Raw genomic sequence first — 25,608 nt, forward strand, 5'->3', positions numbered from 1 at the left:
GACTACATGTAGGTCATAATTTGAGGGGGTGCAGTATGAAGCGGACCCACGATCTAAGCTTGCTCCATACTAAGAGGGTGTTAGCTGTATACTACACCTAACACCTCGCTCCAACGGCTGGGATCCAAGAGCCATGCACCTGCATGATCATCACATGACCAGGACAGATTTTCATCCCCTGAAAGTAAACAATCCGATCCCATGACAGCAAACAGAGATCTTGAGAAAATGAACTGGAAAGTATATTGGAAAATTGTATGGCTTTTCATTATACAATGAAAAATATTACTTGCTGAAACCCAAATATCTATACCTAACAACAGTCCAATTATTCCTGGAACTGTCCTGCAAATGGGACTGCAAATGCAGATTTTCCTACGAAGAAGCATTTCTGGAAGGTTTGGGGGGTAAAACTGGGTGGGACTCAGAATGCCTTGTAATTTGGGATTCTATACCCCTTTAAGAGTTCAATGACGTGTTGGTTTTGACACACATTCAGTAATGTAAAATTACCAGGTACTCTAAATACTGACTCACTTTACTAAATCTTATTGTATTCTGTTACTTCAAGCCAGACCCTGAACTTTACAAAAAGCATAAATCATTTTCTATGACCCTTCTATAGAGAAAATTGGTTTTATCTTTATTCAAGCTCTGTTTGGCTTGCCAGCATAACTTCATTTGGGTCGACAGCTGCACTAGAAATAATAAAACATTCATGCATCAAACAGGAATTTAATTAGCTAAAAGACGGCAGAAGTTCAGTATTATGAGGAGATTGTTTTATTGTAATTTATTTCAGTACCTTTAGCATCAAGTTGTCTTGTCGTGATCATTGAGCCTCTAGCTAAAAAAAAAAACACAACAGCTACAATATATTTTCAGACAGCCAGGAATGTGCTTGGAGGAAAGAGTTTTATCAATCACATTTTTTGAGGGCAGAAAAATGCAATGAACCCTGCCAAAAAACAGGACACCCACATAACTGCCGTTTCTTCACCCTTCACCCTTTGTTCTTGTTTTAAGACTCATCCCAAGAATCCAAATAATATCTTGGCTTTTCTCCTATTATTGACTTAGTCAATGTGTGCAGCTCTGTGTTATGTGTCCTCACATAAAAATGTAATGTCAGGAGAAGGTGAAGATTGTGTGGAACGCAGTCAGTTCCGGCTTTAAGGACGTGCGACCTGTGCGCTAACTACCCCTGCTGAGGAGGACGCCACAGATGACCTAATCCTCGAAGCTTGCAACCACCATGAATTGTACAGCACTGTTATAACATTACTTTATATATATAGCTGTTATATGGTCACTGTATGTTGCTATTATTTGAGCACTGTATGAGGGTATTTACATAGTATAGCAGTACAGTATTATTTGGTTATCCTATAGTATGGCAATGTTATCTGGGCACTATATTGTATAGTGATAATTTTTAGGCACTGTATGATATGTACGGTTATTTCTGCAGAGTATGACCGTACACCATAAGGGACGGTGGGGTCCGAACAGAAAGTAGTGGGCATTATCCAATGTTAGGAAAGCCCAAAATGCAGAGTGAATTGGCAAGGAGGAAGTAGAGTGGACAAGAGGTGTAGTGCAAAAGGTAACTTTCAATATTTTGAAATTAAAAAACGTTATTTTTAGAAACGTATTGTATTTGTGAATTCACTAATACTATTGTGAATTACAGGGGTCCAAGGGTACCCCAAAAGGAAAAAGTGCCTGCAGGCTGAGATCGACAGACAATGAAAGTTTGTCTTTCCCAAAAATTGGAACACTTTCTTTACATAAGTGATATTTTTTTAATGACTAATTATATGTCAGGCTACCAACCTAGCTGACAATAAGATGATCAAAGTGTCCCCCTGTTGGGACCCCCAGCGATCATCTGTGATTTATGAGGAAGCCTGTTAGTAAGCATTTTATTTCCCTGCAGCACCACCACAGGGAAAATGAAGTATTACACTGTGGCCATTTAAATACATGGGTTGACAGGACAGGTCCTCCAGAGAGAGAGAGAGAGACGCTCTTTGGAACCGCTCTCCACTCCGGCCAAGAGATGGGTATCCTGAAAAGAGGACCCCCCTCTATTAACTTGGAATTCCTTTAAAGGCTGAATTTAAATGTTTTTATTTTATTTTTTTAACTGCAAAACCCCTATAGTGCTACTTTGTATCCAGGTATACTGATACGCAGTTCACACCACTAATATACAGTGCATAATAATGTAAAGGACTAGGAAACATTATAAAAAGTAACTTTCATTGTTATTGATGATTATCTACACTTTTCTGACGATTTTACGAGATCCACTGTGACTGTCCCCACCCCCCATGATTCGCTCAAGGCTAAACAAGATGAATTTATTTTCCCAGCCACTTATCTTTCACCTCCTATCGAACTACAGTAACATGCCCATTTGCCCAAACCGAATAGGCATATTCATGGCCACGTTGGGTATAATGGCCATCAGCCAAATGTGTCCAGTATTACAGTATCTTCCTGGCAATGTGGAGCAATGACGTTTTACAGGCCTGGGAGATTAGAAGAAGATAGATTAGTCCCAAAATTTTATTTTGATATATTTTATTTCTATGGAATATAATTGTCTTCCCTATACATTTACATGAGTAATGATCTTTCTACAGATTACATGGAGCAGCATTGCATGAGCAGGACTGAATTCTACAGGAATACTCATGAGGTTTCAATAAAAACAGTTTTTTCCGTTACTTTGGTCACCCACACAGAAAAAGGGAAGTTAAACTGTTTGCTGACATGTCTCTTGTGGTTTGGACGGACGCCTATTTTCTTGACATTGTTGCCAAAAGCTGACAGGAACAGACAGATAATATATTGAGGTTGGTCGTTTCAGTGCAAATCAGAAGCCACAGATTGAGTGCGTATTCTGTGGTGGCTGCAGACAGACCGCATCTGCGGTATTTTAATGAATACTTGTTGGCATTACAATCCATGGTCTTCAGTGTAGACACTTATTTGTGGTTACATTGTAACAGAACAAGGTACTGTCTAAGATAATCAGGAAAACGATTGCAGGTTTGACATTTCTTATAATATGCAAAAAAGTCATCCAAAGTCCAAGACATCTGAATCTATGAATCTACATAGACAACATAAGGCGCATTATTCTGTTTACATTGTAACTACGTATGTAAGTAATACAAGTTTGAAGGCAGCCATGTTGTTCAGTTTAATAAGATTTAGGGACATAAGTGAGGAGTGGGGTATAAATTGACTCATGCCTCAGTGATATCACTGGCTGCTAATAGACCTGCTGAACTTTCAGCCCACATAATTACTGCCCACGCTGTTTATAGACAGCGGGTATTCATTTAATGGTCACTGGTAAATATCTATTTATTTTGGAATACACAGAAAACAATTTGCCCTCCAAGACAATTGTATAAACCCGAATCTTAATGTTTCAACTATAGCAACATCCAACAAAACCCCATAAAAGTTGTCTTTCATTGCCAAGCTCTGTTATACTGTATCGTAGTGATGGCAGTAAAAATATATTGAACGGCCTCATATAAAAATAATAATTCTTGAGTGGCCAGATGATAAGTTCAATTTATCCTGTGAGGAGCTTTGTCCTGTAATCATTGCCGATCCCTGGGTACCAGGGCTGTATTCAGACCACATTCGCCATATAAATATAGGAATTTTCCTAACAAATACACCAAAAATTTCCATAGGGGATAATGGACCCAACGTATGCCAACAGTGGGTCCTTGTGGGCACTGTGCATTGGTATACCCTTTGTTTTTCACTGTATTGAAACTAATAGTTGACTACGCGTTTCAATTAAAACAGCTGTATACTTTTTTTATTTTAATTGGAGTCAAAGGCCAACATCGCGTACAGTCGCATACATGGTGGGCCATATGTTCAGCCATCAGTTAATTTGCTGATGTATACAGGGCATGTGCCCGATAAAGGTGATGTGAATAGAGCCCAATTCAGTTTGAATGAGCTGTGAAGAAAAGGGTAAGTGGAGTGAAGTACTTGGGCACATTCCTGATTTAGAAAAGTAGTTATCCCATTTTAGGTCAATTCAGAAACTTACATGATATACTAAGTAAAGTTACAAGACTGACAATAACAACTGTATTGACAAGAATATGGCTTAAAATGGTAGTAGAGTAAACTACTCAGTAGGGGTCCGGGTGCTGAGACTCCCACCGTCGTGGAAACAGAGGTGCAGAAACACTCAGCTGAGTGCTCTGCACCTTCCGCTGTGATCGGCGCTGAGAAAGAGTGCCGATCACAACCGAAGGTGCAGAGTGATCAGCTTACCGCTTCTTCACCTCAGTTTCAGCGACGGTGGGGGTTTCAGCACCTGGCCCACACCAATCAAAACTTCTGAATTGTCTCTATGACCTATCAAAAGTTTTGCGAAAGTACAGTTACACTTTAAGTAAAAAGAGGTTGGCTTCATGAGACATCATCCCCTTTAAGCAGATCATTGGATAGCTCTCATTGTGAACTGTAGTTAGTGAGACATTTGCACATTATTATGGTTAAACTTCATATTTATCTTTTCTCATGCACCGACAGCTTATATGAAGACTTACCTATCCCCCTACAATCCAAGTCTTACACAAACATTTGGGTTGGGCCAGCAAATTGGCCTAGAATCTGGCCATGTAAAGTTACTAGCCTTATCAGTGAAAACGTTAGCAACTTGTAATACAACTGTCCTCGTTCTTTAAAACTTGAGACGTTTTTCATCCTTTATTCTAGTCTAATATGGTACGAATCTGCTAATATGTAAATGCAAAACAGGAGAGATAATTAACTTAAATAAATGGAAATTCTGCTGGTTATCCCCATTAAAACTTCCCGAAAATCATAAAACCAATGAATAAAGCTGTTCTTTTATGACAGGTTTCTGTATTAATTGCATTCATTTTAATTTGTGTCAGCGCGGTGTGAATTAAAAGAAAGGAATGGCTATAGTAAAAATATATATCTCATTTGCAACAGAACAATAGGTATAATGAAACATTGTCCTCCGATGCTCGCCACGCCAACATCTAGTTAATAGAATGGTCTGTGATGTTTAGTAATCCTTTCATCTCCCGTCTTCCTGAACAATGAAAATAAATTATATTCACAGCCTCAAACCTCAAAAATTAGCACTCCGGCAAGAGCTCCAAACAGTTAAAGGGACTGTTTACCCTAGGTACCATATTAGGGAACTCCATGAAGAGCAATTCTTTAAAGTAAAACTTCGGGAAAATTACCATAATTTGTAAAATTGAGCTACTAGGCCCATGTAACATACCGGGGCCATTAATGTCTTCATTCTTGTCCAAGGTGCTCTGTACACTAAAGGCTGCTACTGGGCTGTACAAGAGAATTTGCTAAAATTACGCCCCCTTCTCTGACATCACTCAGTGCTCTGCAGCTATTGGCTGACGTTACACCTTACAGGCTTCCTGGCCTTGGACTCATAGGCCTAATGCACACGACCGTTGTGTGCCGGCCGGGTCCCGTCAGTGATCTGTGGAAAAATAGGACATGTCCCATCTTTCCACAGATCGGAGAATCAGGTCCGTTTTTACGGACCTGATTCACCCGCTAAAGTGAATGGGTCCACGAAAACTATCCGGTGCCAATCGTGCCATGAAAAACAGCTTGAGTGGCACTCGGTCATGTGCATCTGCACATAGTCTGCAGTATTCATGAGGGGAGCAGTTTATCAATCCCTGCTGAGCAGGACGGGTCTGCTGTATGCTGTAGTTAAATGGCAGAATATTTTTTTGTGCTCTAATAGTAGAACGAAACGTATTCCCATACTAGGCTGCCCTTATAAAGGACAGATCTGCTTTAACTCTATATCTATGCAGCAGATTTGGAGCTCTGTATCAGAAAATTGAGCTCTGACCCACTATAAACATATATTTAGGCTGGATACACACACAGTATTTTGCCCACTGTTTTTTTTAGTTAAAAAAAAACGCTGCGGTCAGATCTTACTTTAAAATCTATAGTGAATTACTGAAAAGGCTACATAAAAAGTGTTTTGGTTTTCTGCATTTTTGTGACGTTTATTGTGTATTAGTGTTATTTACTTAATGCAGCATTCTCTGGGTATGGCATTTTTGCTTGTGTTTTTCCCATAGGCTTCTCTATAGGACTTTAAAACAATGCATGTTGAAAATGCCACTAAAAAAAATGCCACTAAATATACTTCAAAATGACGTAAAAAATGTGTTACATTTAAAAAAACGCTGGCATTTATACATGCGCTTTTTCATGGCAGATAAAAACCCTGTGTGAAGGAGGCCTGACGGAGATACATGGCTCTGTATGTCTCTACAATACATGAAATAGAAAGCATGTGTACAGTATGGCCCCATACACTTCTATGGGCACTGTATTACGGCACAGAGTTTGCACTGAGCCATAAAACTGCCTTGTTCATGACCCCTTAGTTACACAATTAGATACTAAAAAAAAAAAAGAAAAGAAAAATCCAACAATAAAATTAAACACTCAATACATACAACTAACAAAATAACTTAAAGCCAAACATCACCTGGAAGAAAATCACATTTCAGACCCACAGATTTTCACCTTGGCTATTTACCAGGTCTATCTTTCTACTATATACTGTATAAACTAATCTATTGTACAAACCCAAAATATGTAATAAAATATTAACTAAATAAACGTAAAGCAAAAAATAAAAAAATAAAAATTAGCAAAAAATCTTTGATTATTTAGAAATAAAATGCTGGAGATTCCAAGAAGGTATAATAGTGTTTGTAGGGATTACATCAGAAAATAAGAGCACCGGTGTGATAATAAAAACAACTTTTTATAGAAAATCCTTCAAGCTTTATTCGTTTCCTGGGATATAAACCTCCCCAGGGTTCTGCTTTGATTTCTGCAAGCAGAAAGAAATGCAGACAAAAAGATTCTGCACTTAAATCTCCCTAGCACCAAGCTGTACCATAATCCTCAAAAGGAAAACACTATAATCCATGAGTACACGGTGCACAATGATGAACCAGGGTTTACTCTTCTTCGGTGATTGATTCAGGAGCAGTCCTTTAATAATTTATCCAAGAATTTCCTTTTCCATTAGAAGTAACCAGATTTTTACTAAAGACTAATACAAAACCTAAAAAATATACAGTAAAATCCCTATAAAGGCTATGAAAGCATTTTGAAAAGGATTTTATTTTTTTTTTACAAAAATGTCAGTGTGCTTAGTGAAACGTTATAATTAGTTTTTATTAAAAAAATGTTTTACTTTTTGAGATACAGCTGCTTTGTATCCTATTTACAGAGCAGCTGTATCGTTCACTAAATCCTGCTCCCGTCAGATCCGCGGGACTGACGGGTCCAGTGAAAGCAGGTCCTGCATGTTCATAATTTAGATGTGATCGACTACAGGTGGATCCTGCGTGTCAGGGACATGCAGAACCCGCTGACACTGAACCCGTCAGGTCCGTGGGACTGACGGATTCAGGTCTTAGGCTGGATTCACACGAGGTCATTACGTCCGTAATTGACGGACGTATTTCAGCCGCAAGTACCGAACCGAACACAGTGCAGGGAGCCGGGCTCCTAGCATCATAGTTATGTACGATGCTAGGAGTCCCTGCCTCGCTGCCTGACAACTGTTCCATACTGAAAACAGTATGGGACAGTTGTCCGGCAGCGAGGCAGGGACTCCTAGCATCGTACATAAGTATGATGCTAGGAGCCCGGCTCCCTGCAATGTGTTCGGTCCGGGACTTGCGGCCGAAATACGTCTGTCAATTATGGACGTAATGACCTCGTGTGAATCCAGCCTTAGAAAAGATACAGCTGCTCTGTATACAGCATACAAAGCAGCTGTATCTCAAATAATAAAAATAATTTTTAATAAAAATGAATTTGAAAGTTTCACCAATCACACTGACATTTGTATATTTTATATATTTTTTTAAAATCCTTTTGAAAGGTGTACATAGCCTTTAATTCAGCATCAATGGTACCTGAAAGATGGAAGATACTCGATTTTCTGGATAAACACATGGTCATAGCAAGTAATAGAATGTCACAAGATCCAGCAAAACTTCAAATGGAATGAGTATAATGGCGGTAGAAATATGTATTTTCTACCACCACGATGCTGTATTATCCTCATTGCATTTGAAGTTTATATAAAAATTCTGTTGCCATTTTTTTTTTTTTTTCATTAAGAATCACTCCGAGCAAAACTGATACAATGTGTTACACCAAGTCCAGGCCTTCCCAATATGTGGTACTAGAGAGCCAATTTCTTACTTGCAGATGAGATCCCAGGGAGCAATGCCCTAAGGACTACTTACTAGCTGGATCCTCTTAGGGTATGTTTACACGCTGTGTTTGCAGGTGTATTTCAGGGCGTAAGTGCCTCGAAATACGCCTGAAGAAACGCTACCTAAACGCCTACAAACATCTCCCCATTGAATTCAATGGGAAAAACTGAGTTTCGTTCAGACAGGGAGTTTTTTTATGCCGACGTTTTATAAAATGGTGCGTAAAAAAACGCCTTGTCAAAAGGAGCATGCCACTTCTTGAGGAGTTTTTGGTGCTGTTTTTCTTTGTGTCAATGGAAAAACAGCTCCAAAAACTTTTTCAGCTTCAAAAACTACTGAAAATCAAAGGCAGTTTTTACTGAAAACAGCTCCGTAATTTTAAGCCATTTTCACTTGAGCGTGGGAACATACTCTTCGGGAAAATCAGTACCTTCCTGAGAGGCAGTGTATCACACTGTGATTATCTTTAGGTATTTTTAGCATGTCTGTACCCAGTACAAGAGGAGTAAACTGTTGTGCAAATTTCATATGTTGAAGCGATTAAAAGGAAGGAAAAGGGGGAACTAGACAAAGCGACTTGTATTTCGTTCTATTTCTTTCCATATTCCTATAGATAAAAATGTATGTACTCAAAAATAATTAAAAAAAACATTGCAATATATTTTCCCCCATCCTCATATTTCAGCTATTGGAATACAGTGGTGCTGTTTTTTCTTTAAATAAAAAGAAAATCTACCTTTAAGCCATTATTATTCTCTTTAAAGGCTCCATTGGAAGCATGAGTGGTACCCCAGCGATTAGATGTAATCTGCTGGGTAACCTAGCAGTAAGTGTTCAGTTTCCCTGCAGCGCCACCACAGGGTAAATAAAGTATTACACACTGCCCAGTGAAATGAATGGGCTGACAATATAATGCAAGCCGAGCCTCCAGCAGTGAGAGATGCTCTTTGTAACTGCTTTCCATGAGGATCCTGAGCGGGGGGTCCATCTTCAAATAAAGGGGATGTCTGAAAGAATAAAAAAAAAAAACGGCAGGAAATTTGATAAAATAACCAACTAAACTAAACTCATTTGTTAAATCCCTGCCGCTCCAGTGACGATGCTCCGGTGGATCCCAGGATGTCATCCCTGCAGGACAGGTAAACAAAGACCGTTGGGGACCACCAGAGTATTGTCACTGGAGCGGCAGGGGATTTAATAGGTGAATTATGTTTATTTTATCACATTTCCTGCAGCTAGTTTGTTTTCTTATTCTATCAGACAACCCCTTAGGCAGTAGATTTCCCTAGTAGAGTATTTAAACCAGACAATCCCTTTAATTTCCATACAATATGCCCCAAAGCTAAAGTCTGCGGTACAGTAGGGATTATCCTGGTTTATATTCCGAACAGTTCAGTTCTTTACTGCAGCAAATAACAAATAGTGACACAACACGCTCTCTCATTTACTATATCGCTGCGTAATGTTTCTAGACTGGAAAACATTATTAACATCTGAGAGAACATTCAGATCATGCCGCAGCCTACAGCCGGCTCATAACAGGCCCATGTTTTCTATATCACGTAACTGTCAGAATGGCCACTGATTAATTTAATAAATCAATGCAGATTGCCCCGTACCGAACACAATTCTTCTACATAGCCGTATTGTTATATTGTAGTCTGGAGAGGGTTATTGTGGAAAAACTGAATTATCTTGCAGTGAGAACACATTGATGTCTACTACGTAATCGATTTGAATCCTATTCTTCAGGGAGCTGATATGTTCAATTTCATAACTACTAAAATTTCCACCTGGGATCTTAGGAATCAGGTCCATGAAATCACATATAGCATCTTAGACAGGCTATTGCCGAATGATTAATGACTACATTGTGGAGCAAAAAGTAGGTTGTAAAATATCATAAAAATGTTGGAGATTCAGAAAGTCGGACTGTAATGAGCCGTCACAAATGTGATATTTGCAGCTAAATACTAAGGTTGTTACAGTACTATTATTAGTGTATGTTGAATGCATCAGCATAGAGTTCTGCCCAAATTGCATCAGTTATTTTTTACATTCCCCATAGAGAATAATGTCAAAATATTAGAAGAACTGATGGTCTGTATTTTAATAGGGAAGAATAGAGGGTATTACAGTCCAGGGTATATGTGTAAATAATGTCTGTCCTAAATTATCTTTTATCCTTTTTATTTATTAATAAGTAACTTCAATATATTCCCTGTGTTTCCTACAGCGTGAAGAAAAGATATGTAAAAGGATTGTGTTCTGCTGTAGCATTAAAGCGGATCTGTCAGGTCCCCCCTATCTGATGGCAGAGATAGATAGATAGATAGATAGATAGATAGATAGATAGATAGATAGATAGATAGATAGATAGATAGATAGATAGATAGATAGATAGATAGATAGAGTTTTCTATGAGCCGTTTAACCCCCTCAGGCAATTTTCATCCTAAATGAGTATTCCCATCTCGGACATTTATGGCATATTCATAGGATATGCCAAAATGTCTGATCGTTGCAGGTTCCAGCTTTGGAACCCACACCTATCTCGAGAAAGAGGGGGTCACCTAACCCCGTCTGGTGAAGTGGCTGCTGGCCACCGCAGCCCGATGGGGAATCATTGCAGAGTTGGTCAGAGTTTTGGAAACAGCCATGCTCGCTGAGCTACGTTGTTACCATAACTCCCATAGAAGTGAATTTGAACTGAATTTCCCAACTGATTGAGGCGGCCATTGGCGATCTCACCGGGCAGTAACAGGTCGGGGGACCCCTGATGTCGAGATGTGTGCGGGTCTCAGAGCTGGGATCAGCAACTATCAGACATTTATGGTGTATCCTATAGATATGCTATAAATGTCTGAGATGGAAATAACCCTTTATGGGCCAAAATTTTTTTTTTTGTGTTTGCCACTCAGCATAGTTGTATGAAGCCTTGTTGGTTGTTTTTTTTTTTGCGGTACTTGTTGTATTTATTTTTGGTACCATTTATTGGTACATACACGTAAATGATTTTTTAATATTATTTTTTATTAATAGTTAAATAATTTTACATAAGGCTGTTATTAGGGCATACTTGTTCAAAGAGGGATCCCCTTTGTTTTCCCTCTATGCCTTGATCTGCTTTGATCTTTACATACAAGAGGTTAAAAGACGGAGGTTAGAGGTTTCTCTGACCGCCATTGTTAGAGCACGACCGCTGCTGTATATCACAGTGCCGTAATAGTACAGCGCACGTTCTCTGATGACTCCTCCTTCATAGAGTCCCGTGAGTCTTGCTTCCCCGCCCACACATAGTGATTGACAGCTTTTCCTGTATGCGTTTGTGTGTATTCTCCTTATCTCACTAAAATATCCCTACAAGCAAATCCAACCAAACCCAACCATTTAGCGAGACTGACAAGATACATTAGATGTGGAGGGAACTTCACTGTTGCTTTGGGTAAATTGCCATCTGGGTGTCACCAATTGGGGGTATGTCCCTACACAGACTTACACTGTCCAATTAGTAATCATTATTTTCGATGGTGTAGTGTCACGCCCCTGTGACAAAGGAAATGGTAACACCCAGTTGTCAATTTATTCATAAATTTCAGGGAGGAATAACAGAGAAACGGCACAATATAGACTTCTAAGAATTATTTTTCTAGAATTGTTATTTTGTGGGGGAAAGAAGTATTTACTAAAACAGACATATCAGGTGAGATAACAAATCCACTTAAAACGGAAAAGTTTGCTAATATTGTAATTCTTTATTTAATGACGTAACATTACCTGCATAAGGGAACTTTATTTTCTAGCAAACATTTTCCTCCATTTCTGCAGTAGCTTTTAGGACATTCTGGAAAATAATAACACAATTCTAAACTATGTTTGTATTGACTTGTTCATGTTGCTCAATTGAACCAGGGCAGCCGTGTATTTACTCCATTAGGCACCTTATTCCCCCCTTATAATTAATGATTCTAGGCCCATGCCTCTTTGTGTCTGCTAATGAAATCGGCAGACGGAGGTACCTTTATGGTTCCACAACCACATTATGTCATGTGCATTCGACCTAAGTATTTCCTAACAAATAACTTCTGGACGTTCACCTATAGGGTCATGGTTGCCCAAAATCCATCACCCCAATGACTAGAAAGTTGGCAGACATTGGACCACCAGGACATTCTGTCTTGCTTTCTAGGAATCACAAACTCTACGGTCTAAAACCTAAATCAATGGTAATTAATTAATGGTTGCACTAAAATTAATGGTTGTGGACCATGTGGTTGGATGACATGTTTTAAGAATAGATAATCATATTAATTGCCCCATAGAGCTTAGTTACAGAAAGGATTAGCGACTAAGGGCCCTTTTACACGGGCCTATGATCGGGCAGATCATTGCCCTGTGTAATTAGGGCAACGATCAGCCAATGAACAAGCAAACACCCGTTCACGATTAGGTATATTGTTTATGCAGCAAGAAATATCGTTGTCGGCAGCACATCTTACTGAGTAAACAGGGAGATGTGCTGCCGACATAATAGAAATGTTTGGAGATGAGCAATCGTAGTAACGAGCGCTCGTCCCCATACATTACTGATCATTGCTCCTTTTGAAAGGAGCAAACGAGCGCCAATCAACGAGCTGCCTGGTTGATCGCTACTCATTTTCAAGGCCAAATCGGGCCATGTAAGAGAACCTTAATCGGACGTATTTGGTAGGGTATCATGAGTAGATCTATCCAGGTTCCTGGACCTCCAGTATATGGGCTTTAGATTTATGCATTACTAGGGCTGTTCTCCCCTCCACTATAAAAATAAATGATGTTGAGTTTGTAAATTACTAAACATGATAATGTCCTTAGACTAAAATGTATGTAATAGAATCACTATGGTTTTAGTATATTTAAATATACTGTGTATGTACCAAACATGCAATATAATTATACAGAGCTTAATACCTGAACAGCCGGACTCATCAATAAGGTTACTGCAGTCAGGTGATCCATCACATCGCTGTTCAATCGTCACCCAGTTGTTCGAGGGAATGCACATGACGGAGCCATTTTCTATAATTATTGTAGCTAAAACAAAGCAGATAACAGTCTTAATAGGCTAAAAAAAAAAAAAAAAAAAATCACATTGAAATTCATCAGAAATGAGTTCTCAGTGTACGGTATAACTTATATCAGGACCAGCCTTAGGTGAGTGCGATCTATGTGGTCGGACAGGACACGTGCTGAAGCGGCTGCCATAGATGGCATAGAAACTGTCATCGCACCGAATCGTAATATACATTTTGAAGCAATATTATTTAGACCTTGTATAGCACTTTTATTAGAATGCTTTATGGATCTTTTATGATGTGACTGTATAGTTGTATTATATGAACACAGTATGGGGGTACTTACACTGGCACTGTACAGTATATTATTTTTGCAGTGTATGGTGGTGGTGGCGGCACTGAATAGAATTGTTGTGTAGGCAACTGTATGGAAGTGTTATTTAGGAATCATAATGCATGGCGTTTATTATTAGGCGCAGTATGGTATAGTTATTTACTATATTGGGGGATAGAGATTGCAACATATGGCACCACACATGGCACCATCCAAGATAAGGTCCTGACTTGTATTAGACCAAGCAGTAATTGCTGTTTGGTCACTATACTGCTTATTTACAATTTTACTGTTTCTTAGTAAATTACTCCAATTCCATTATAGCGTTCTACTGACTTTATTATATACTTATTATACTGTATATTGCTGGTCACTTATTAGGTCAGGTGTTAAATACATAGGCCTCTACAGATACTTCAGTATAAAATCTCAATATAATTATTATTTTGTTGGTCTTTATTGGACAGGGTTCACATATATCAGTTGTGTCCGTCCAGTTTTCTTTTATGCCTGAGTCAGACGCAACAGATGACAAAGTTGTGCACCTTGTGCACCGGTCTGGTGTCCATAGCCGGGCTGTAAAAGTTCAGCTTCATGCTGCTACCCCCAATGAAACTCTCAGTGCCCTTACACAGTAATAGTGCCCCCTGTTGTGCCCCACAAAGTATTAGTGCCCCCACACAGTAATAATTCCACCATTATGCCTACCACATAATAATGTGACCCGTAATAGTGCCCTGCTTTGTGCCCCCACACAGTAATAATACCTTCTTTCACCTACACAAAGTGATAGCTGGCCTTTGTGCTCCTACGCAGTAAAAATCCCCTCTTTGCGCCCCCCACAGAGTAATAATGCCCCCTTTGTGCCCCACAGTAATAGTGCCCACCACATTAATAATCTCTCTTTGTGCCCCCAAAGTAATAAGCCCCCTTTGTTTCCACCACAAGGTAATAGTACCCCCAAGTAAGAATTGTCGTCGTCCCCGCCCGAAGGTAACAATACCCCGGGAGTCCACAGCTACCGCCGTTTACAACTGCCGCCGTTTTACCTTCTTTAATGGTCTACTTCCTTACACAGCGTGCTATGCAGCATCGTGTGTATCTTGAATCCTGCTTCCCTGTCTCCTCCAAACCGGGGCCTCAGAGCACCAGAGGGGAAGAGACAGGGAACGGGCATTCATGATATACACGCTGTGTAAGGAAGGAAGTCATTAAAGTAGTAATAGCAGTACAATCAGTTTTAAGTGTGGTGAGGGAGACCTGTGCTTTCCCCTGACTTATGGGCCCGGTCGCAGCTGCAACCCCTGTAGCTACACCTTATGTACAGCATCCAATCTAAACACTGCATCCAATCTAAGTTGCAGTGTAAAGAATGGTGAAGGAAAATAGCAGAAAACTGAGCCTCTGATGAGACAGAAGGTAGGTTTTCAGACGACCATTAGAAAATCCAGTGGCGCACAGGAGATTTCATAGGCTGGAGATTTTAAAAACAGCCAAAAAGCAAACACTCAAACCCAAAAATAACAGGTACGAATTACCCAAAAGTTGTATCTTACGTAGAATTTTTAAGAACACTAGACAACTGGTTTAACATCTTTAGGGGCAAATTATTTCTGGTCTGTAGGACCTCAGGAATTTTGGGGCTTTTTAAAAAAAAAAAAATTGTTGACATTTTGATATTTAATTATTTTATACAGTTGTGACTTTATTTATTTTTATCATTTTTCATCATTGTTTTTGAGCTATAAAGTTTTGGAATATCTATACATTTCAATACATTTCTGTCCTAGTGTATAAAATGCAGAGGTATCAGTAAGGGCAGACCTAAGGTTTGCTTTAACAGATATTCTCATAGAATAGCCTTGGAGGCCCCATTCAGGCTGAAGACTGTCAGTATAAAACCATTAGTCCCAGTGATGGTAATACCAAGACAGAGGGAAATTTTGGCCATGTCATTTAAGGGTTACAACCGATCTCCTGTGGGTGATTACAAAGGCAATTGTTGTGCCCACATGGTCAGTCTGATGTATGTGTATGTCATATTTTCTTTGAGAGGACACCTTGACATGTCTATTCAAAGTAAAGTGTTTTAAGTAAATACTTTTATTCCCTTAGAAATAACTATTCTAGAGCACCTCTTCTTAGAACCCTGTATTGTGATGCTTGACAAAGGCCGCATTGAGCAGCTGAAACGTTGCACCTTTTTCACTGATGGGTGAATAAACTTCTTTTGGAGTGCTGCCTCTTTCTCTTTGCATTTACATACAGAGGTGAATACTGAAAATTTATCTTTCGGCTTCAGATTGTATTTAAAAGCAAAGATTTTAAAATTGGGAAAATTTCCTAATACCATAAAAATGAGTTAAGTTAATGGTGGTAAAATTGACATCCTCTCCAAGAAGCAATAATGGTAAAAGAAAATTTTCCCCCAAGATAAGAAATCATCTGAAATATTAGTTGCTGAATCATCTTCTTGTATTAAAGGGTAACTCAATTTTCCAAAAACTCTTGACAAGTCATAATGGCATGTCAGAAGTTTTGATTGGTGGTGGTCCGAGCACTAAGACCCCCACCGATCGCTAAAACTAAGCGTCAGAAGCGTTTGTGTGAGTGCTTTGCTGATTAGTTTCTAAACGCCTTTCCTCGGAGCGGTGTACGGACTCATAGACTTTCTATTGAGCCCGTAAACCGCTCACTCAAATTTCCGAGAAAAGGTAATCAGAAACAGTCTGCTGCCCTTTCTTATACAGTAATAAAAATAAAAAAAAAGGTATGCCAATGCATACTACTCCAACGGAGGCCAGGACACTCTTTTGGCCTCCGTCGGGTGAATGAGCATGAGCCAGGACCTTTCCCACCGCATATGCTGATCATGTTCACATAATGTGGTTGTCTCAATACAAACTTTGATGGCATATTGCTCGAATATGCGATCAATGTTCCATCGGTGCGGATGCAATCTTTGTGATCTTCATTGATCACAAAAACAAAATGGCACTAGGAAAGGGCTGTGCCACTTAAGTGCCTGACGGTTCTGCTCAGCTTTTTTGGAGGTCTAATAGTTGGTGATTTGAGCAGGAGGGCCCTTAAAGACTAGCAGAGCATGTGAATGGGTTACAGAATTACACAATATCATGAGAAAGGAGGACACAATCACAGAGGACCATAACCGCTTCTCCGCTTTCCTCGCTATATGGCACCCCTGCCATTGACTGAACTACCTCTTTCTTCTAAGGCTCAATTTCCCCACTCCCATTTTCCCCTCTTTTCTCCCTTCTGTCCCCTCTCTTCTCGCTATCCGGCTCTGTCTTTCATTTTACTATACGCAAGATGCTTGGAAGCTGTCCTGGGAATATCATGGGTTTTGTGTAACATTTTTAAGATATTTGGTCATTCTGCACATTCTATGCATAGTTGGGTCACCTTCTTATTACCCTCATTCAATACTGGATGGTTTTCAGGGATTGGAATTTTTTTCCCTGTGCTTATATGGGACTGTTTGGGATACCCTGTATGCGAGAACTATTTCGGAAGAGGGATTTTTCTTTTCCTGAATTCTTCCTCTATGCTAAGAACACTTTTTTATGGTGGGTTTGTACTGGCCAGGTTATTTTGCTTTAGCTGCTATTGGATTATACAAAATAAACCTTGATTCAATGTTTATTTTAATGTTTTTCTTTATTAATTTTGCATTACTGTTGTACATTTTAATGTCTTCTTCTTAAAACTAATTTGTTAATCAAAGTGGAGTATACAAATAAGCAGTCAGGAGCCATAATAGTATGGCACTTCCCTAGTGGGGGTCTAAAGCTCAAACCGTATGACTCATGATTTTACCTTAATGGCATATGCCATAAATTTATGTGGCCATACAATCCATTTAAATGGCAAGTCTAAATAACTAACGTATTATCCAACTCTACTTCTTCCAGACGTGGTCATCCAGCTTTTCTAGAGTCTTCAATGGCAAATCTGCCAAGTTAAGTAGCACATAGGGAGCAGAGGCCATAGCACTGAATGACAAGCGATTTGCATTGAAGAACCTGAGAAAGCCATGGCAGCTGTGATGAAGGGCACATTTCATTTTGGGATAAATGCTCTATAGTATTCTAATGCCGCCTGTTGATGGGTCTACAAGAATTTTCGTTTATGTATGGTACAATTTCCGAAAAAGCGTCAAAAGTTTTTCCATTGACTTTTGCTTTGTTAGATAATAGAACGGCAATTGTTTGGAGATGTTTCTGTATTCTAACTATGGCCTCATGAATACGGTAAAGCTGTGCGCACGCAACCAGTGCAGCAGCACACAGAGTCCCTACGGCCGTAGGCACACCATGTGCTGCCATATTGTGTCAGAAATACTTCTAGGAGAGAATATGTACGTAATACGGCATCTGATGGAGGATACCACAATTTTTTTTCTGTTGGATTCAGTATGTATCTAACAGAAAAATCGTCTGTGTGCCTCTGTATGAAATTGGAGGAATGCAGAGGTACAGTAGTGCCCCATAGACTTCTGTGGGTGTTGTATTACATCTCTGTATGACATGGATCTTGTACGGAGCCGTAATAAAGCCTAATAGTTGTTTTTTACTATAAGAGCCACAATGTAACCTTCAAAAGATTGACATGAAAATCCAAGTACAAACCCTCGGATAAAATTCAGATCTCTGTGTCTAGTTAATTTTTTTTTCCATCAGAAATTTCAATCTTGTTTATTTTAGTTCTTTGTTCATCTTTCAGGTCTCATATTTTATCTCGGAAAAACATATTTTTTTTCCAAATATGTCATCACCTACAAAGATTATTTTATCAGGAAAGTGTATATTGAAGTACAAAGTAAAGGCAACATTTGTAGCTCTGTGATTACATTTCAAAGTAAATGAAATCATTATAAGAAAACTTTTTTGTCCTCCAAACGAACGTGTTGGTACAATTGGGTCTATTCTATTAATTTTCAAGAAAAGGAAAAAGAGCTTTGTTCAAGTAAGAACACATGAAAGATCTGCCAAGGTTATGTAGGGATAAGGTTAGGAGAAGACTGACGCCTTCTGTGATCTCATTAAAAGAATTACAGTACGTGCCTTCGTTTTTCCCGCAATAGGTCACTATTTCAGCCGAATAATGCATAATATTTAAAGGGACACTAGCACTGAAACACAAAAATGTTATCTTAAGCAATAAAAATATTATATATATATATCCAAAAAAAGAGAACATGAAGCAGCACTCAAAAAAAGTGGATTTATTTGTCCAACATCAGACCACAACGTTTCACCTTCTCAATAAAGACTTGAAAATGCCTTCATTGAGAAGGTGAAACGTTGTGGTCTGATGTTGGACAAATAAATCCACTTTTTTTGAGTGCTGCTTCATGTTCTCTTTTTCTGGCTATCTAGTACATAAGGAGAGGTCACTCCTTTATTCTGAAGCCTAGCACCATATATATATACAGTTGCAATGAAAACTAAGTGAGCCCTTGGGAATGACATGGATTTCTCTACTGACTACTAATAAAATGTGGTCTAATATCTAAGTCAAGATTATAGACTAACACAATCTAAGGCAGGGGTCTCAAACTCGGCCGGGTAAGTGGGCCGCATATAGAAAAAATGGGAAGTGGTCGGGCCGCATTACTTTCAAATTTGATACAATACAAAATTATTGTTAATAAATTACTTATTTGAACTACTATAATACTACATTACTATAATAACACCGCTAGGTTTAAAATTTGAGATATTTCTCCACGTGCTTATTTCAACAATCCAGCTTTCCAGTTTAAGTGTCGCTAAATGCAGTTCGGCGGCTCAGTTAGCACACATGTCAAGATTGGGCAGCCCCTTTTTAGATAGTGCCGCAGTGCCCTCTGTGGATGCTGCCGCAGTGCCCTCTGTGGATAATGCAACACACCCCTAGATAAGGCCACAGTGCCCTCTGTAGATAATGCAACACACCCCTAGATAATGCCAGTGTCCTCTTCAGATACTGTCACACACCCACTTGTAGATAACGCCACAGTTCCCTCTGTAGGGGCTGCCACAGTGCCCTCTGTAGAGGCTGCCACATTGCCCTCTGTAGAGGCTGCCAAAGTGCCCTCTGTAGAGGATACCCCAGTGCCCTCTGTAGAGGATACCCCAGTGCCCTCTGTAGAGGATACCCCAGTGCCCTCTGTAGAGGATACCCCAGTGCCCTCTGTAGAGGCTGCCCCAGTGCCCTCTGTAGAGGCTGCCCCAGTGCCCTCTGTAGAGGCTGCCCCAGTCCCCTCTGTAGAGGCTGCCCCAGTGCCCTCTGTAGAGGCTGCCCCAGTGCCCTCTGTAGAGGCTGCCCCAGTGCCCTCTGTAGAGGCTGCCCAGTGCCCTCTGTAGAGGCTGCCCCAGTGATGTCAGGGGCTTGCCCAGAGCTGGAGTCCCAGGCAGAGCGCTAGTAGGCTCTTCCTGGGACTCAAGCTGTGCTCCTGACATCACTGGGACTCCTGCTCTGGGGAAGCCCCTGACATCATTGTCGATGTATGGACAGCGATGTCAGAAGCTTCCCCAGAGTCCCGGAGCAGAGCCGATAATAGCGCTCTGCCCGGGACTCCGCTCTGGGGAAGACCCTGACACACTGTCCATATATGGGCAGCGATGTCAGGGAATTCCACAGAGTCCCGGAGCAGAGCCGACACCAGCGCTCTGCTCGGGACTCCGGCTCTGGGGAAGCCCCAGACATCGCTGTTCATATGTGGACAGCGATGTCAGGGAATTCCACAGAGTTCAGGAGCAGAGCTGACACCAGCGCTCTGCTCCGCTCTGGGCAAGACCCTGACACACTGTCCATATATGGGCAGCGATGTCAGGGAATTCCACAGAGTCCCGGAGCAGAGCCGAAACCAGCGCTCTGCTCGGGACTCCGGCTCTGGGGAAGCCCCAGACATCGCTGTTCATATGTGGACAGCGATGTCAGGGAATTCCACAGAGTCCAGTAGCAGAGCCGACACCAGCGCTCTGCTCCGCTCTGGGCAAGACCCTGACACACTGTCCATATATGGGCAGCGATGTCAGAGAATTCCACAGAGTCCCGGAGCAGAGCCGACACCAGCGCTCTGCTCGGGACTCCGGCTCTGGGGAAGCCCCAGATATCGCTGTTCATATGTGGACAGCGATGTCAGGGAATTCCACAGAATCCAGGAGCAGAGCCGACACCAGCGCTCTGCTCCGCTCTGGGCAAGACCCTGACACACTGTCCATATATGGGCAGCGATGTCAGGGAATTCCACAGAGTCCCAGAGCAGAGCCGACACCAGCGCTCTGCTCGGGACTCCTGCTCTGGGGAAGCCCCAGACATCGCTGTTCATATGTGGACAGCGATGTCAGGGAATTCCACAGAGTCCAGGAGCAGAGCCGACACCAGCGCTCTGCTCCGCTCTGGGCAAGACCCTGACACACTGTCCATATATGGGCAGCGATGTCAGGGAATTCCACAGAGTCCCGGAGCAGAGCCGACACCAGCGCTCTGCTCGGGACTCCGGCTCTGTGGAAGCCCCAGACATCGCTGTTCATATCTGGACAGCGATGTCAGGGAATTCCAGAGTCTCGGAGGAGAGCCGATACTAGCGGCTGTGTGTCCCGCGGGCCGCAGATGACAGCCCGAGGGGCCGCGTGCTTGAGACCCCTGATCTAAGGCCTTATTCACACGAACCTATATAATTCAATGTGGCCGTTCACACGACCGTTGTTTCAACGTACCGTGTGAAGGGTCCGTGAGGAAATAGAACATGTCCTATTTTTTCACGCTTCACGTATCCCTCCATAGACTCTAGACTATGGGGGATGCGTGATATTGCATCCTGCAGCACAGAGCACGGATGCACCTCAGACGTGAAAAACAGCTACCGCAGCCGTCAACCCAGTCATCTACCAGAAAATGTTCGAGCACTTCATGGAGATGCTGATTTAATTTTCCAGCGGGACTTGGCACCTGCCCACACTGCCAAAAGTGGCAATACCTGGTTTACTAACCACAGTATCACTGCACTTGATTGGCCAGCAAACTCGCCCGACCTAAACCCCATAGAGAATCAGTGGGGTATTGTCAAGAGGAAGATGAGACACCAGACCCAACAATGCGGAAGAGGCTGAAGGCCGCTATCAAAGCAACCTGGGCTTCCATAACACCTCAGCAGTGCCACAGGCTGATCGCCTCCATGCCACGCCGCATTGATAACAACTCAGCAGTGATGCAGACTGATCGCCTCCATGCCACACCGCATTGATAACACCTCAGCAGTGCCACAGGCTGATCGCCCCCATGCCACGCCGCATTGATAATACCTCAGCAGTGCCACAGGCTGATCGCCTCCATGCCACGCCGCATTGATAACACCTCAGCAGTGCCACAGGCTGATCGCCTCCATGCCACGCTGCATTGATAACACCTCAGCAGTGCCACAGGCTGATCGCCTCCATGCCACGCCACATTGATAACACCTCAGCAATGCCACAGGCTGATCGCCTCCATGCCACGCCGCATTGATAACACCTCAGCAGTGCCACAGGCTGATCGCCTCCATGCCACGCTGCATTGATAACACCTCAGCAGTGCCACAGGCTGATCGCCTCCATGCCACGCCACATTGATAACACCTCAGCAGTGCCACAGGCTGATCGCCTCCATGCCACGCCGCATTGATAACACCTCAGCAGTGCCACAGGCTGATCACCTCAATGCCACGCCGCATAGATAACATCTCAGCAGTGCCACAGGCTGATCACCTCATGCCACGCCGCATTGATAACACCTCAGCAGTGCCACAGGCTGATCACCCCCATGCCACACCACATTGATGCAGTAATTCATGCAGAGTCGGAGCCCCGACCAAGTATTGAGTGCATATACTGTACATACTTTTCAGTAGGCCAACATTTCCGTATTAAAAAAAATTTTTGAAATTGATTTTATATAATACACATTTTCTGAGAGATTAAATTTTGGGTTTTCATTAACTGTTACCATAATCATCAACATTAAAAGAAAAAAATGCTGGAAATCGATCACTCTGTGTGTAATGAATCTATACAATATGAGTTTCACTTTTTGAATTGAATTACTGAAATAAATTAACTTTTTGATGATATTCTAATTCATTGAGAAGGACCTGTATATACTGAAATCCCCCTAGTGGTGGCTGCAGGCAGCCACAGTTATATCTCCACTTTTCTTGCATAAATACATTGAAAAATATTACGTTTGGGCTGAACACCATATTCATGAAGCCCATGTGCCACTTTTTTAACGTGCAACTGTGTCGGAAAAAGCGGGCCGGATTTTGGATTTGCAGAGATTGCTTTTTTTTTAATGCTATTTATTTATTTATTTTGCTATGGGGCCTTATGATTTCCTTGTACACCCCTGTGAGATATTATAATAAGTGTGCCAAATGACACACAGACTTGACTCTGCTACATCTGTATAATCCAAAGTAAATATCCAATAAATAAATTTGCACTTTTGTTCATATAAAAAAGTCTGCAATACTTACTGCAGTTCTTTTCATCAGCCCCAAACAGACAATCGATTACACCATCGCACCGCATCATCAATGGGATGCATGAATCAAAGCACTGGAACTCTGTAGCTCTGCACCGTATCTCAGGGCTGGTGGTAGGAGGTGAAGTAGAGCAGAGGATTTCATCTGTGCCATCGGTGCATTCTTCTGTTCCATTACATTTTGCTGATAAGGGGACACAGTCCTTTATATACGTACAGGTAAACAAATCCTGAGGGCAGGAAGGTTTTGGAAATGATGGTCCTGAAAGGCAAAAAAGGTGATGCAGCTGAAAATTACTGTTAAAAAGCAGCAACAATTAAGTATATGCTAAACTTTTAGATTTTTAAAATCTGTTTTCTGCTCTAATTTTGCATTTTTATTTGTATTACATTACGTTTTTATTACATGATTATGGAGACAGACATCTGGCCTGAGCTGCTGCAACAGCAGTTCACGAGATTTGCTTTACAGCAGGTATCTAAATATAAGAAAGAAAGAAAACCACTTATCAGCTGCTATGGGACAGTGTTGTGGGCATGCTCTGTGACATGGGGAGAGGTCACTGTGTAGGAAGTGGGAAGAGGGAGGAGGATCTATCTATCTCTATTACCTATTGTAAATGCTATTTAGCAAGTGTATCTCACTTGTTAATTATCTTTTAACAATGCGGCAGCATCAATGACATGTAGAAACAGACCACACACAATACACAGACAGTCTGCATCATGTGGTTTGAGGATGTGTGATATATCTGTATAATGTATATTGTACAAAAGTAATAGGGATTATACTATACATATGACACATGCACTACACCTAACCGTGTGACTGGCACTTTAAGGAAGCCTTGTCTGTGTGCAATTGTAATAAAAAGCAGCCATCCCCCTCATAAATGGTAGGTGTGAATGATTCATCAGTATTTTGCATTGTGCTTGTCTGCATCCTGATGGGAATTGGTGTTTTAACCTGCCCTTGTATCAGTAAGTATGGCCTTTTTTTGTAATGGTTATCCAATTCCCTGAGATTTGCATTCATATCATATGACGCGAAGACCTCATCACCCAAAAGTAGTGACTTACATATCATTTTTAAGACCTCGGCTGCATATGAACTGTAAAGCGAATACTTTTTTATATATCTTTATAACAATCTAACCTCAGTTTTTCTGATACAGATCTGCATATCCTCTACAGAGTTAAATGACAAAATTTTGTCTGCTTTCAGTAATCACTAGGGGGCGCTAAAGAGCTTACAGTATACTGTTTGATTATGTAAACATTAAGCAACTGGTAGTGGCTTAGGGTAATATCATATTAGACCTGCTTAAAGTAAAAAAAAGTTATTATGTTTAAGGGATTTATATTTACATAATGTGAGATAAATAAAACATGTTACGCTGAGAGTTCACACCAGCCAGAAATGTAGCCACCGAGCTCAGGAAGTTACAGGTATGTCAATAGTTAAACATTCTAAAACATCAGCAATTCTGAAGTAAAACCACACAACAACTTTAAGTATAAGACTAGCAGTGAGAATTTCTGAAAGAATCCTGGGGCGGAAAATGTGTTTGCATTTGATGTCTGATTCTTTCAGTGCATTGTCTGTACGCAGCAAAAGATCGGCATTACCGCTAACACCCTACAGCGAAAACTGGGACAGGAAAAAAGACTGTACAGTACGTGTATGAAGTTCACAGTGTGCTGAGAACAGGACGTCTTTTTGTTGCAATGTGTTAACATTACAATAGACTATAATCACTCTTAACATTGCTTCTCAGGAGAGGTTTGAGCTTAGCACTCTCACTATTATATAGATTTATCTTCATATATGTCCCAGAACTGCAAACTTGTCTTATCTACAAACTGCGATTTGGCTGAGCCGCCTGCAAGGTTTTTTTTTTAACCTTATTATACATTTTTAATTTATTAAATTTTCTTGTGTTAAGTGAAGCAGGGGATTTGGAGCTATTATTACTATTATTATTGTTTTAAAGCGCCATTAAAGTGTAACTAAACGTTCAACAAACTTCTGACCCCCACCAATCGCTAAAATGAAGCGGCAGAAGCGCTCGTGTGAGCACTCAGCCACTATGTTTCTGTTCAGCTTTTTCCGGAAAGCCGATGAAGCGGTGTACGGGCTCATAGACTTTCTATTGAGTCCGTACACCGCTACATTGATTTACGAAAAAGCCAAACAGACATGAAGCGGCTGAGCGCTCACACGAGCATGTCTGCCGCTTCGTTTTAGCGATTGGTTGGGATCTCAGTGCTCAGACCCCCACCAATCAAAGCTTCTGACATGTCACTATGACATGTCATAAGTTTGTGGAACGTTTAGTTACACTTTAATACCAGGGCCCTGCACG

General features: G+C 41.0%; 1 protein-coding gene across 1 annotated transcript in view; it reads right to left on the bottom strand.

Moving 5' to 3' along the window:
- MALRD1 (MAM and LDL receptor class A domain containing 1) overlaps positions 1–25,608 on the bottom strand; it is a 274,434-nt gene that overhangs the window by 25,917 nt on the left and 222,909 nt on the right. The window contains exons 34-36 of the mRNA XM_075828272.1: positions 23,235–23,504; positions 13,277–13,399; positions 12,104–12,170 (exon numbers count right to left, since the gene is read on the bottom strand). Of these exons, the coding sequence (XP_075684387.1) occupies positions 12,104–12,170; positions 13,277–13,399; positions 23,235–23,504 (460 nt within the window). The remainder of the gene's footprint in view (positions 1–12,103; positions 12,171–13,276; positions 13,400–23,234; positions 23,505–25,608) is intronic.

Source organism: Rhinoderma darwinii, chromosome 5, assembly GCF_050947455.1.
Source record: "Rhinoderma darwinii isolate aRhiDar2 chromosome 5, aRhiDar2.hap1, whole genome shotgun sequence".
NCBI classification, from domain to species: Eukaryota; Metazoa; Chordata; class Amphibia; order Anura; family Rhinodermatidae; genus Rhinoderma; species Rhinoderma darwinii.